The 15,457-nt window shown below is 41.2% G+C and overlaps 1 protein-coding gene across 2 annotated transcripts in view; it reads left to right on the top strand.

Annotated features, from left to right (window-relative positions):
- LOC140211536 (solute carrier organic anion transporter family member 3A1-like) overlaps positions 1–15,457 on the top strand; it is a 307,116-nt gene that overhangs the window by 224,508 nt on the left and 67,151 nt on the right. For both annotated transcript variants that reach the window (XM_072281326.1, XM_072281327.1), the window contains exons 3-4: positions 13,015–13,113; positions 14,481–14,753. In XM_072281326.1, the coding sequence (XP_072137427.1) occupies positions 13,015–13,113; positions 14,481–14,753 (372 nt within the window). The remainder of the gene's footprint in view (positions 1–13,014; positions 13,114–14,480; positions 14,754–15,457) is intronic.

Genomic DNA, 15,457 nt, shown 5'->3' with positions numbered 1-15,457 from the left:
AATTATTTCTACAGTATAAGCCGTCTGCAAAATGTCACCGTCTGGTACCAACAATCTTTCTATGGTTAAAATTACTTAGATCACATTTCTTCCCCATTCTGATGTTTGGTCTGAACAACAATTGAACCTCTTGACCATGTCTGCATGCTTTTATGCATTGAGTTGCTGCCTCATGATTGGCTGAGTAGATACTTGTATAAATGAGGTGTACAGGTGTGTTACGGGGAAGCAGATTTACAGATTTGGTAAGTGGGACAGAAGAACCGATTGAGGGGATGCACTTTAACCATTTATATACAAGACAAACAGTGAAGCACTCAACCAAACATCCAAGTTAAACAAGTATTTATCTAGACCCTGTAAGTTACACGACTGTGCCACTTTAACATTCAATAACCCGTCAAGCTAGACTTGATTACAGATAGTTATCCAAACTGAGTGCCCGAAGTGGCAGGACAAAATAGACAATGATGCAGGGTCAAGTACTGAGCTACAGTAAGCACACAGGCCTTCACTGCAGCACAAACCCCATTGTGCTCTGCCACCCAAGAGGAAAAGAGACCGCTTAGTTACCATGAGCTAGATTTACACTCTAACCGCTCAGTGATGTCATCAGCTAAACGGAAGCTGGTGGGAAAAACTATAATGCTCTGTAATGTGGCTAATCGCTAAGAAATTGGCCACTGAGTGGATTCTGATGTTCCAAACAGATTGTACCACAGATGAAAGAAAGAACGTGGTAGTAACTAACCTATAAAAAGAAATCTTGCAAAATGAGCCTTCCTATTTATATCACTGATATTATAAAAGTTCCCTGACATCATCGCATCATCATCGTCACTGAGGCCTGACGTGATCATTCTGGCAGAAACCTCGAAGCAGGTGGTCATGGTAGAAATGACAGTTCCTCGGGGAGACCAGATTGAGGAGGCATTTAGGTGTAAGAAAGTCAAATATCAGGAGCTGGTAGAGCAGTGCCAGAGACAGGGGCGGAGGGCACATTGTGAGCCTGTAGAGGTGGGGTGTAGAGGTTTTCCTGGCTGCTCGCTGTGCAGAACCTACTCTCTCATTGGCATCACCGGGGCTGAGAAGAAGAGATCCATCAGGGCCGTCGTAGAGGCTGCTGAGTGAGTCTGCGGATGGATATCGATCAAGAGGTGTGACCTGTGGACCGATGCTGCTGGGACACAAACCGGGGCCTGATCAGCCCCAGCTGGGTGACCTTGGCAATGGTGTCTGATGTTGAAAAACCCAAAACACCTGATGACCCCAATTAAATGTACCCAATGACTTGGCCTCCACAGCCACCTGTGGCAACGAATCCCACAGATTCACCACCGTCTGGCTAAAGAAATTCCTCCTCATCTCTGTTCTAGATGGTCGACCCTCTGTTCTGAGGCTGTGCCCAGTGGCAGTAGACTCCCCCCCCAGAGCATGTCCTAATGCTTGACAGAACACAGGCAATGAAGCAGCAACTAAACCAGTCCCTTTCCTTCCTCCCGCCCACCCACACGCACGTATAGACCTCCAATCCAAGGACAGGCCTCCAGCCTTCATCTTCCAGACTTCTCATTGATCTTTGGGCTTCGATCTTTTGCTCTCAAACGAAGGCTCAATGAAAAGGGACATAAAGAAGGCAAGAGCTACAGCAAAAATTAAATCAAAGTAAATGAACAAAAAATTAGATATGTAACTGAAAAGAAAATAAAATTCAATGCATGTGCAGAAGTAGATACTATGAAAAGTAGTGACATGAAACGTATGTGAGGAATGTGTTTCACAGAATTGTGAGTGTGTTATCACAATGAAAACAGTAATCTATTCAATTTGAATTTTTGCACGTCATTTATCTAGAATTCATTTTATATTCTTTGGAATGAACCAAATAACAATGGCTACTTTTATTTCCTTCTGCTGTATAGACTAAGAATGCATCAGTTTTTCAGGGATTAACAGAACATTTGCTAGATTTGGGCTCTGCTGATAAACATCACAGATGGATGTGGAGATGAATTCCAAACAACTATAATTTACTGTATGTTGCACTTCTCTCAGGGAGGAATTGTGAAACCCATTAATTCCAACTATTAATATTCATGCTCCAGAAAGCTGATCGAAAGTTTAAAAATAAATGCATGAGAAATTGTTTTGCAGTAGGAGTTGGAAAAGTCTTCTTCCAGTGTAGGATTAGAATCAGAGTTCTGCCAAATGGTCTCAGCCCAAAACATCGACCGTACTTTTTTCTGTCGATGCTGCCTGGCCTCCTGAGTTCCTCCAGCATTCTGTGTGTGTTGCTTGAATTTCCAGCATCTGCAGATTTTCTCTTGTTTCTGGCAATTGATTCATTTTTGGCACTTACAGTATTTAGGAAATCAAAATCATTGCTCGGAAAGTTATTCAAGCAGAGACTATTTTTTGCAGAACCATGCCTTTAATAATTCGCCCAACATTTGCATTCCGTTTTTGTTTGGGAGGATGGCTGGGTCCTGCTTTGGAAAAACACAAGAAGGTAAATATTGTAGACCGTCTTTGAGACGACTCAACTATGTAGAACCCAGCCTCAGAATTTAGCCTCCATTTCAGTTGTTTTACTGGACACACTTGGTTATCATTCCCCTTCAGTAGAAAAACCCTGTAATAAATATTTGGTCATCAATTGCCCTCAATCTGGTCAAATCTTGCATAGTTAACATCAGGACCAGACAGCTTTATGGCTTTCACCAACATGGAGAGAAGAAGGGTCTTGGCCTGAAACGTTGACTGTTTATTCATTTCCAGAGACAGTGCCAGACCCTACTGAGTTCCTCCAGGATGTTGTGTGTGTTGCTCTGGAGAAAACACTGTTCACAATCTGGAACATCTGATTGGAGAAAAGATTCACAAGTAGTAATTAAGGGATTTGGCTTGTATTAAACTGTTCGTTATTTTAAGTCACTTAAAATACGCAGTTAGTGACTGTTGCAATAAGGCACACAGGAGTTCGGCATTTATATAGGCATCATCTTGTGTACAAGTTCTATACATTCCTACTGCTGAAAAATAATATTAGGACATCATTTTTCTGTATATGATAATGCAATAGCTGGTAAACGTCTAGGGGATAATTTTCACTGCATCTCTACCTCTGACCTTACATCTCATTTCTGTAAACTCAGCTCTAATGGCTTAAAATGCTTCAACTGTCTTTGGTATTTGCCAGATAAATACAGGGGCAGTAATAGTAGAATAGTGTACACAAAGCGTAACTGATAGTTCCCACTGAGCAGTATCTGGCTGCTTGAGTTCTTGAATCAAGATGTCAGTTCTTGACTCATACTGTGTGAACCGCTGAGAATTTCCAGTATTCTCTATGTATCTTCCTTAGATAAAAAGCTGTATTGGTCTCCTTGAAAAGCTTCCAGTTCTGATTAGAGTTGAGGGTATCTCTCTGATCTACTGAAACTGCCCCTTCCCAATTCACCACAATTCCTCAGGAGATCTTGGGAATCCGTCCGCCAAAATGCTCAGCACGCCTGTAGCAGAGAGTCTGTGGTGAATGCAACTTCCTTTGCAGCAGATGCAAGCCCTGATCCACCGGAGATGAGAATCTTTAAATTTGAATGTTGTGAAGCTCCATTGTAGCTTTGTGGAGTGGGGGTTGGTCTTTGAGGTCTCTTTTCTTAATAAAGCAAATGACGTTGCCCGAAGTTGTGAAACAGGTTAAATATCCCGAATTGACCAAACTAGCAACGGTGTTTTTTCCAGCATGTATTTAGAGATGGTGAGCGAGAAAGAAAACACAATATTGTACTGTAGGCATCATTAGCTCTGTAAATACCAGAATGATTTTTCGGTCCATTTCAAAGCATTAAGCCAAGACTGTCTCTTCCATTCCCCATATCTTGTCATCCGCTAACTTTTTATTTGTAATTCAGACTCTGGTTGTGATGGTCTTTTTTTTATAAATTGTCATTTGAAATATGAGGACCAGGTAAATAAATAGTTTTAATTATTTGGAGGATAATTTAAAACAAGTTGGTATGCAAATGCATAAACCACAGCTCCTGTACTTTGTTGTGGAAAATTAAGAAGCTTGGATTACAATGTAATAGGATTTAAAATGTGTGGAAGTGTCACTTGTAAGAAATTAACAGAAGTATAATCGGTTTTGAAACCAGATGGAAAACTGATAGACAAAGACAAAGAGCACTATATGAGGTCATTCTTACCCTCGGCCATTAGACTCTATATTGAGTCAAACTATAGCCGGGGAGGTAATGACCCTGCCTCCTGTTGGACTGTTGGGTAACTTATTTTTATTCTTCCTTACTTCTAATATTTGTATATTTATGCACTTGTAATGCTACTGTGACACTGTAATTTCCTTTGGGATCAATTAAGTATCTATCTATATGGCTGGTGCCTGTGGATTATTTTGCCCTTTCGTTGTCCTCATTAGATATTATAGTAAATGACTATTTACAGCGATGTTCTGTAATGATCAATAAACCAATTGTTTGGAATCAAATGACCTTGCCTGGTGTCTCACTTGCACCATCCACCCCACCCCTGGCACTCCTTCTCTGCCATCTGCCCCACACCCCTCCTGTGGTGCTGCACCCTGCCATTCCCAACATCTTTTGCTCCTGCTACAAACTTGCTCTTTGCTGCACATTGACAAGTACTGTACTACTACAATACCTAGCCTTATATATGTGCCTAAGACCTTTGCACAGTCCTATACAATGCATGAACACCCCCTCCTGACTTATGTTCTATGGGGCAGCAAATGTGGAATGCTTCCATAACAATTTTATACAAGGAGTATAAAACCCAGTTCTTTTGCCTCATTTACAAGAGCCATTTCCTTCCCGTGTGGGCACGTGGCCAAGTGGTTAAGGCGTTCGACTAGCGATCTGAAGGTTGTGAGTTCGAGCCCCAGCCGAGGCACTGTTGTGTCCTTAGGCAAGGCACTTAATCACACAGTGCTCTGCGATGACACTGGTGCCAAGCTGTATGGGTCCTAATGCCCTTCCCTCGGACAACATCGGTGTTGTGGACAGGGGAGACTTGCAGCATGGGCAACTGTCAGTCTTCCATACAACCTTGCCCAGGCCTGCGCCCTGGAGAGGGAAGACTTTCCAGGCGCAGATCCATGGTCTTGCAAGACTAACGGATGCCTTTTTTTCCCTTAAAATCTAAAAATACATCATAATAACTATGGATTGATTTATCAGACTGACACACCTAATTAAAGTTATTAATTGCCACTGTCAGCTTTCTCTTGTAACTTTTGCTGGCTTTGTATTTCTGAGTTCTTTCAGCTGGTGCTTTGTGTCTCTCTTCTGATCAATTAATTTATAACCAGAAATAAATTTGCCATTGTCAAGTTCAGCTGTTGAAGGCTCATGATGTAGACAAAAGGTTGTGAGTTTTATCTGAGATTTACCGAACAATCGTTTGATGGTGTGCCTGAGGACACATTTAGAAAATTGAGTGAAAATGAGCAAACACAAATTAATCGGGCAGATTGGCTCAAGCAGATGGGAGCAATTACTAACGTGAGCAAAAGCCTGGATTCTGTATGACCCACAGTAGTGAAAATAAAATGACAATTGTGCTTTCTTTAACTGTTATTTTACAGCCAGTAACTAAACTCTACTTTGCGCAATCTAGTACACTGATACTAGTGGACTGTTACTGTTTATTTAAGAAAGAGCTGATAAGTATTTTTATGTATGTGTTCCTGCTAAACAGTAACCAGCTCAGTCTCAAAACATGACAGAATCCTTGTCACACTGCATTAACTTCTACTGTAATTACTTGTGTCAAATTGCAGATTCTTTTATGGTGTACAATTTTGTCTTCCTTCAGGTATTCAGTAGATATCTTCCTTTAGTGTATTTGTGGTTCATGGAAGGAAGGAAGGAAGGGAAGGTCTTCCTTCCTTCCTTCCTTCCTTCCTTCCTTCCTTCCTGTGGTTCATGAATGTCACATAAATAACCTTTTTTTAGTGGATACTTTATTAGGTATTTCCTGTACCTAGTAAAGTGGCCACTGAGTGAGGATATGTTCATGGTCTTTAACTGTTGCAGCCCATTCTCTTCAAGGTTCGATTTGTTGTGTGTTTAGAGGTGCTCCTCTGCACACCGCTGTTGTGACATGTGGTTATTTGAGTTACTGTCACCTTCCTGTTAGCTTGAACCAGTCTGGCCATTCCCCTCTGACCTCTCTCATTGACAAGGCGTTTCCATCCACGGAACTGCTGCCCACACCATTCTCTGTAAACTCTAGATGCTGTTGTGCGTATAAATCTCAGGAGATCAGCAGTTTGTGAGGTACTCGAACCACTCCCTCTGGCACCAACAATCATTCCACAGTCAAAGTCACTTAGATCACATTTCTTCCTCATTCTGATGATTGGTCTGAACAACAACTGAACCTCTTGAATATGTCTGCATGGTTTTATGCATTGAGTTGCTGCCACATGATTGGCTGATTAGATATTTGCATTAACAAACAGGCGTACATCGCCATCATTATGTGCCATATTGGGTGACATAGGCGATCATGGTCTATGATCATGATTGTTCTTGGCAAACTTTTCTACTGAAGTGATTTGCCATTGTCTTCTTCTGGGTGGTATCTTTGCAAGATGGGTGACCTCAGCCGTTGTCAATACTCTTCTGAGATTGTCTGCCTGGCGTCAGTGGCCGCATAGCCAGGACTTCAGATACGCACCAGCTGACCATCCACCACCTGCTTCCATGGCTTCACGTGACCCTGATGGTGGGGGGGGGGGGGGTAGAGGGCAAAGCAGGTGCTACATCCTGGCCAATGGCTGGCGGAGGGAAGGAGCGCCTTGCCCCTTTGGTAGCAACGTATCTCCACCCCGCCACCCGATAAAGGTACCCAATAAAGCTGCCACTGTGCATGTTAGTACACTTTATCCAGCTCAGTGTATAAAACTAACTCTGTCGTGGTTGAAATGGCATTTTCTCCAGATGAAGCAAAAGAAGTGCAAAGCCCATTACAGTCAAAATACCCCATTATCCTGGAAAATATACAAGTCTTTCAGGCAATTTGAGACTCTGACACATCACCCTATACTGGAATGGCAGGAGATACACCCCGGGAATGAAATGTGAGAAAATACGGATTGATAACTTACATAGACCTCCATTGCATCAAAACGCATGGCCAGATTGTGCCTTTAACTATCAGTTTTTATTCTGTTTGAGCAGAGCTAATCTGTACTTCAATAGCTCTCAGATACGTGTATCTCTAATAGATGAATTTACTTTATATTTTTCCCTTGAGGTACATTATGCCACGCTGTATGAATGACACTATTATTGCCTATATTTGAGTTCCACTTCCTTTTAGACTTCGGTGCCCTGCGGGCAGCTTTCTGTAAAACCCTCAAGACCTACTGAAATGAAGGTGTGATCAGTATTGACCAGGAAAGGGAACTTTCACATAAGTATACTGTTTCAACCACAAATCCATCATCTTCTATGGTATAAAAAGCCTTCTAACTGCAGGCCTTTTTTTAACCACCCAGCTCCTGTTTTCAACAGACTTGCTTAATACTCCCAGGACCACTCTCCTTTCATTTGGCAGTTTATTTTACTACAGTAACTATAATGTCAAAGTTATTGCAATACTGAGATCTTTATTTAACTTATGTCACAGTCTTTAAAAAAAGATAGCTCATGCTCTATGAACCCCTGTGCGTTTCTGTGCTTTTCATTCAGCCTTGATGGTTTCTCCGTATCAATGCATCTATTTAGAAGTAGGTCAACAGTTAATCTTGCTGAATTTTTGATGTGATCAAACACTTGGCATAATTACTAGATATTGGTGTACATGGTTTGAAATGCAGAGAGAAAAAAAAGATTTATTTTACTTCAGTTTACACTGGCCCTAACCTAATCCAGTGCATTGTCCCCATATGCCTATCTGTTACCCCTTGGATTCTACCACTTGTCCACATACTAATTGACATTTGGAGTGGTCAATTAATGCATCGACCTGCATACTTTTAATAGAGTCATAGAGCAGTACAGCACAGTAACAGGCTCTTCAGCCCATCTAGTCCGTGCCAAACTATTATTCTGCCAAGTTGCATCGACCCGCACCTGGACCATAGCCCTCCATACTCCTATTCATGTACTTACTCAAACTTCTCTTAAATGTTGAAATCAAACCCGCATCCACCACTTCCACTGGCAGCTTGTTCAGCACTGTCACCACCTTTTAAGTGAAGGAGTTCCCCCTCATGTTCCCTTAAACAATTCATCTTGCAACTTCAACTCATAACCTCTGGTCTCACTCAACCTCAATGGAAAAAGCCTCTTGGCATTTCCACTATCTATACCCCTCATCATTTTGTATATCTTGATCAAATCTCTCCTCATTCTCCTACGCTCCAAAGAATAAAGTCCGAACAGCGGGTCATTGATAGGATGCAAAACTGGGCTGAGAAGTGGCAGGTGGAGTTCAACCCAGATAAGTGTGAGGTGGTTCATTTTGGTAGGTCAAATATGATGACAGAATATAGTATTAATGGTAAGACTCTTGACAGTGTGGAGGATCAAAGGGATCTTAGGGTCCGAGTCCATAGGATACTCAAAGCTGCTACGCAGGTTGACTCTGTGGTTAAGAAGGCATACGGTGCATTGGCCTTCATCAACCGCGGGATTGAGTTTAAGAGCCGAAGGTAATTTTGCAGCTATATAGGACCCTGGTCAGACCCCACTTGGAGTACTGTGCTCAGTTCTGGTTGCCTCACTACAGGAAGGATGTGGAAACCATAGAAAGGGTGCAGAGGAGATTTACGAGGATGCTGCCTGGATTGGGGAGCACGCCTTATGAGAATAGGTTGAGTGAACTCGGCCTTTTCTCCTTGGAGCAACGGAGGATGAGAGGTGACCTGATAGAGGTGTGTAAGATGATGAGAAGCATTGATCATGTGGATAGTCAGAGGCCTTTTCCCAAGGCTGAAATGGCTAGCATGAGAGGGCTCAGTTTTAAGGTGCTTGGAAGTAGGTACAGAGGAGATGTCAGGGTAAGATTTTTTACGCAGAGAGTGGTGAGTGTGTGCAATGGGCTGCCGGCGACGATAGTGGAGGCAGTTATGAGAGGGTCTTTTAAGAGACTCCTGGATAGGTATATGGAGCTCAGAAAAATAGAGGGCTATGGGTAACCCTAGGTGATTTCTAAGGTAAGGACATGTTTGGCACAGCTTTGTGGGCCAAAGGGCCTGTATTGCACTGTAGGTTTTCTACATTTCTATGTTATTCAACTTTTCCCTATAACTCAGGTCCGCAAGTCCCGACAACATCCTTGTAATTTTTCTCTTTACTCTTGCAATATGTGGGGGGAACATCCAGAGGAAAGCCATGTGGTCCCAGGAAAATCATGCAGACTACACACACACACACACACACACACACACACACACTCTGGAAGTTGGAAGTGAACTCGGGTCACTGGAGCTGAGTGTCAGCAACTCTAATATTCCACTGCACCTCCTTTGTGCTGCTGTGCTGTGTTGCCTTTGTGGTCAACTAATTTTTTTTATAGTTTAGTTTTTAGAATCCAGCCATGCAGTTCATTAAAACTTAACTGCATCGTTACTGACTGAAAGATCTAAACCTCAGAATTACATCTTGTTGGAATCACTGCTATTCCCCACTTCTCAGGAAGATATGAAAGAATTTTGGCACCATTTGGATAAGAAGAAGAGTTATCTTAATCCCTTGAATACCAGTTATCTATCAACTAAAGTTACTAAAAGCAGATTATCTAATCACCTAATTTACTACCTTTGTAGAGTACACTTCCTTTTGCTCACGTTGATGGCAGAATTAAGGCAGAGAATTTGGGATATCTTCAAGAAAATTCCAGGCATTTCATACACTTAATGAAATCAAAAAAGAACAAAATTACTCAGACAGCATGTTCTGTTCTTATTTCTGACTTTGAGATCAAAATCTTGATAAGCTGCATGGAAATAGTTCTTCTCAACCTTCAGTGTTTGCTAGCCTACAACTACTGATGAGACCCGAAACCAGAAGATACAACAAAGCCAAAACACAAAATAAACCTTATTCAGTAAAGCCACTCAGCTACAAGTATCTCCACAGTGCACGCCCAAAACATGACCATTTAAAAAAAAATTACCAAAGAACATTTGAGACATCGTTAGGAACAACGACCAATCAATGAAAGTTACCTGGGATTGGTTGTCAACTGACCAATAGTCATTGGTTCTTTCAGCTCATCATATCAGGTTTGTATCCTTTGTAAAAGTTTTGCCAACAAGCAGAAACTATCCTTCACTTTCCAGTAATCTTTCATGTTGTTAAACACATACCTGTTCCAGTGAAAGAACCGTTTTTATGATCCACTCCATTTCTCATTGCCTGTTTTACACAAGTTTTAAAGATTGATATATATTACATTACAATTAACATTAGAAATCTGAGATAATCAGGAAGTTCAGGAATTTATACAGCTGAACATCTAGCATTGCATTATGGTATGGAGAATTGAAGCTTTCATATGCAGTGAACAGTTCAGTTTCTGGAGAATCCTCAATAGCTTTATTGATACAACAGATGGATAGCTGCAGAATACTGAATGGTAACCATTGTTATTGGTAACCTTAAAACCATAAGTATTATTTATTCACATCATGTCTAATGTTACTAAATTAAGTAGACAATCTTCCTTGTCATTGCAATATATATTATCACAATCCATCAAGATACTGAAATAGTAGCATGGGTTCAATCAGATATTTTCTTCAGGTTGACATTCATAAAAATGCATTATGCCATTTGACAGTGTTGTTGACGGATGTATTTCTTGTAATCACTTTGGTGAAAAGTTTTGATAGTGTTACTAAATGCCTAGGTGTAATAATAAAGTTCAAAAAATCCCAACTTTAAGGAACAGAAGCCAACAGACAGTGCAACTGCAATAGTTATGAGAGGTTTAATTTAAGTGTTACAGTTATTTATTGAGATGCTAACAGATGTCATTTGCAGCCATGTGGTGATTACATCTCAGCTACAGTTTACTTGCAGTTCTACCCACGCTTCATGTGTCTAGTTCATACTACACAATAAATAAAGTAGACATCAACAAACTTAAAAGTATTAGGGTGGAGGAATAAACAATCAGAAATGATATTAATAAATGCCAAAATAAAAGTTAATTGTTATTAAAATATTATTAGCAATTAATTTGTACTGCTGATTAAAACTGCGTAATGCAGGTTACAAGTGAATAATGTGGATTACTATTGTTGACCCAATCATGATCTTCGTGTTACTCACCATACGATAAGCTTGGGTGTTGAAAGTAATGTTATATTGGACAAACTTGAGAGCCAAGGGAGCAGGACATCATCCTCAACAGAAACCACATGTTGATCATTTTCAGTGGGCTTGCTTTTGCTACAGTTACCCAACATGTTGCCTCTTCTTACTGATATCATCAGAGAGGAGGTGCAGGAGACTGAAGACATGCAGTCAATATTTTAGCAAAAGCATCTTCCCCTCTGTAATCAGATTTCTGAATGGACAGTGAACCAACCCATGAATGGAACCTCACTTTTTGCACTACTAATATAATTTAGAATTTTATATATAGTAATCTACAAAAGCCTTAGGCACATACTGTATATTGAGCTAGGGTGCCTAAGACGTTTGCACAGTACTGTAGTAATTTCATGTATTGCACTGTACTGCTGCCACAGAAAACCACCCACAAATTTCATGACTATTATGAGTAATGATAAACTGATTCTGATACGGGTCTTTATTGTGGACTGAGGGTGGGAAGGGGGCAGGGAGAGGGGAATCATGGGTGGGAAAAGGGGAAGGGAGAGGGAGTGAGCAGGAAGCAGCAGAGAGACATTCTGTAATGATCAATAAACCAATTGTTTGGAATCAAATGACGTTGCTTGGTGTCTCAGGGGCTGAATGTGTCTCCTCCCACGCCACCCCACACCTGGCACTTCCTCTCTTCCAGCTGTCCCACACCCCTCCCGCTGTGCTCCACCCTCGCCATTCCCAACATCCAAGATTCCTAGGAGATGACAGGAATGTCACATTTTAGCATACTGGTTTGCTTATCCCGCCTGTGGATGTGGAAAATTTTGCAGGTATCACATTTGACTTGTCTTTCTGGTATTTTGAGGTGCTCACTGTTAACTGTCCATGTCTCTGAAGCATTTATGAGAACACTGATCACTCGTACCCATACAGCCTTTTTATGCCATGGACCAATGCCATTAGCCAAGGGGACCCGTAGACCCCAGGTTGGGAACCCTCACCATAGAGAATGTTATGCATTTTTTGTATAGCTTGATGACTGAGGCTGGGATGATGCAGGTCTCAGAGAGAAAGTGAGAAAGTTGAACATTCTTGCATTGTTACTGCTGAAATGTGACAGTTAATTTTCATTCACTATATTCCCACACATTCTGGTCAGTTAATGATCAGAGAGTTGTTTCAACAGTGCTGACAGTGAAGTAAATATTTATATTGTTACTATGATTAATGCCCTTGCTCTTCTTTATATTGCAATTGAAGCTTGGAGAGCAGAGGGGCGTTTTGCTTCATTTTCTCTGACAGGACAACACATTCTCAGCACTGCAGCGGGGTTAGATTTGTACTTGGGTTTCTGGGGTTGGACTTAAACCGAAAACTTCTGCCAGCAAGGCCAAGTAGACTGAACCTGTGCCAAAGCTGGCCAATAGCTTTGAACATCTGTTTATAACTCCCTAGTGTTAAAATGAAAGACTGAGTAGATTCTTCATATAAGAAAATTCATGGCATTGGCAAATATATGCAGCATTTTCCAATTCACACATCTTTCTTGTAGACTGAGTTTGGATAGCAATGAAAGATATATTTATTGACAATAAGGGATCAAGTATTTTCTCCTGATCCCAGTTTGTAAAAGTAACTTATGCCTTAAAATCCAGGGTGACCTTTGGTTTTTCTTTTCTTTGAACAGGTGTCTTGTTCACCACCATGCTGTTTGGGCCTGCATTCGGCTTCATGCTGGGTTCTTTGTTTACAACCATCTATGTGGATGCAATCTTCATTGACACAGGTCAGTTTATGATACGGTATAAGGATGAGGAATGGAGGATCATGGATTGTTTTGTAAGCAGTAATATATCCTCATGAGAAGTGTTTGTGCGGCCTTTGAGAGCATCGGAAAGTTATTGTTCGGACCTGATGTACTGAGTGTCCGGATGCTCGCTTCCCTGTGCAAGAAGTGAAGTCACATTTTCTTTCTCAATCTGCTAAATTGACAGTACACTTGAGGTAAAACACCGTCACAAAAATTACAGCTCCTACCTTGTGTGAATTGTTTCAAGATCATCTGGTCTTGGAATGTTAGACTTGCATGAGAGTTATCAAATGATCACCTCCCAAAGAGAAGAAAGCCTATTAACATTATGAAATGAGATACAAAAAAAAGTAGTTGAGGCAGGTACAATGATGACATGTTAAAGACATTTAGTTAAGTATATGGATAGGAAAGGCCTGTTTCCCTGGAGTATTGCTGTCTCAATCTATGACTCCATAGATCTGATTATACTTAACCAAGTTTGTTTCAAGAGCATCTTCTCTGGAACTCTGAGAAAAGATCACCAGCCCATTTGACCCAGGAACAAAGTGGTAGAATTTACGGAGTTGGATAGTTAAGAAAATGTCTTTGATCTATCTAGTGTAGCACCTCAACAACCTCAAGATATGACTTACTTATTTATCAGTGTGGTTGCTGTTGTAATGTGGGTCATGCAACAGCCAATTTGGACAGTGTGCTCCAGTAAAGTGATAAATGACCAAATGATCTGTTCTAGTGGTGCTAGTTCAGAGATAAGTGCTGGCTAAAGCACCAGAGAAATTGCCTTGTTCCTTATTGGAAGTTCCACAGACTTAACATCTGCAAGTTGATACTTTCAACAGTGCAGTGCTCCCTCAGTAATGCTCTTAATCTCCACAGAATAATACATCACAGTAACAGGCCATTTTGGTCCACCTTGTCTGTGCTGATCCCAATTTCCTGCAATAGGCACAAATCCTTCTTTCAAGTCTTGATTACCGGTATGTCCTCAAGTCTCTGGGCCATAGTTAGTAAGCTCGCAGTTTGGGTGATTTGGTGAGATAAAGCTAACAGATGCTGAAAGAAGTGAAGAGACAAAGAAAGAAATGAGAATATCCATTACAATATAGCATTGCATATCAGAGAAGTTACTGGAATATGTAACTTAGAGCAATGCGTACAAAATGCTGGATGAACTCAGCAAGTCAGGCAGCATCTACAGAGGGGAATAAAGAGTTGATATTTTCTATCCCTTTGAATTAAGGTCCACAAAGGAGTTTACTTATTATTCCGGCATCAGACGTGACATTAGATGGTGATGATTTGCTGGAATTTCCTCTGATTATTATTAATTTATCTTTCAGCCAAATTGGACATCACCCCAGATGATCCCCGATGGATTGGTGCTTGGTGGGCGGGCTTCCTCCTTTGTGCCGGGCTTCTGTTCTTCTCGTCTCTGTTTATGTTTGGATTTCCTCAGGCCATGCCGAAGAAACATGACTCACTGAGCAAAAGTTCGCAGCAGCCCATGCTCCCAAGCAAAGGATACAAGGACCAGCCAAAGCTTACCACCGAAGCCAATAAAACCAAAGAGGGCAAACAAAGCAGTGAAGCCACATGCGCAGAATACCTGAGAGGTAATAGTTTATGAACACTTACTTTTCAGTTAGAAAACCATATATTGTACTGACATGGTTAATTCACGGTGCAGTTATATGAACAGCCACATCAGTTTCAGTGAAATTATTTTGGTGATAATCATCACATGTGAATTGGTTGTGTACATTGGTAGTTCATCATTTTGAAAAGAAGCTAAGAAATAATTCCAGGATTGAAAGGCTTGTTGTATGAGGAGCATTTGAAAGCTCTGGGCTGCTACTCACTTGAATGATTTAAAACCTCAATAGAGTGGACGTGGAGCAGATATTACCTACGGTGGGCGAAGTCTTAAGACCAGAGGACACAGCCTCAGAATAGAGGGACGTCCATTTAGAATAGAGATGAGGAGGAATTTCTTGAGCCAGAGGGTGGTGAATCTGTGGAATTCTTTGCCACAGGCTGCTGTGGAGGCCATGTCTTTAAGTATATTTAAGGCAGAGGTTGAATGATATTTGATTGCTCAGGGCATGAAGGGATACGGGGAGAAGGCAGGAGAATTGGGGCTGAGAGGGAAATGGATCAGCCATGATGAAATGACGGAGCAGACTTAATGAGTCAAATGAACTAATTCTGCTCCTATATCTTATGGTCTTATGGTTTTAAATTCACTCACCAGTTTGGCTGTGGATAGAAGTTGTGTATAGTGTGTCCCTCATTTTTCCCTCCAAGTGACCATGATTGG

The sequence above is a fragment of the Mobula birostris genome, chromosome 17, assembly GCF_030028105.1.
Source record: "Mobula birostris isolate sMobBir1 chromosome 17, sMobBir1.hap1, whole genome shotgun sequence".
Classification (NCBI taxonomy): domain Eukaryota; kingdom Metazoa; phylum Chordata; class Chondrichthyes; order Myliobatiformes; family Myliobatidae; genus Mobula; species Mobula birostris.
This window is presented reverse-complemented; position numbering and strand designations above follow the sequence as displayed.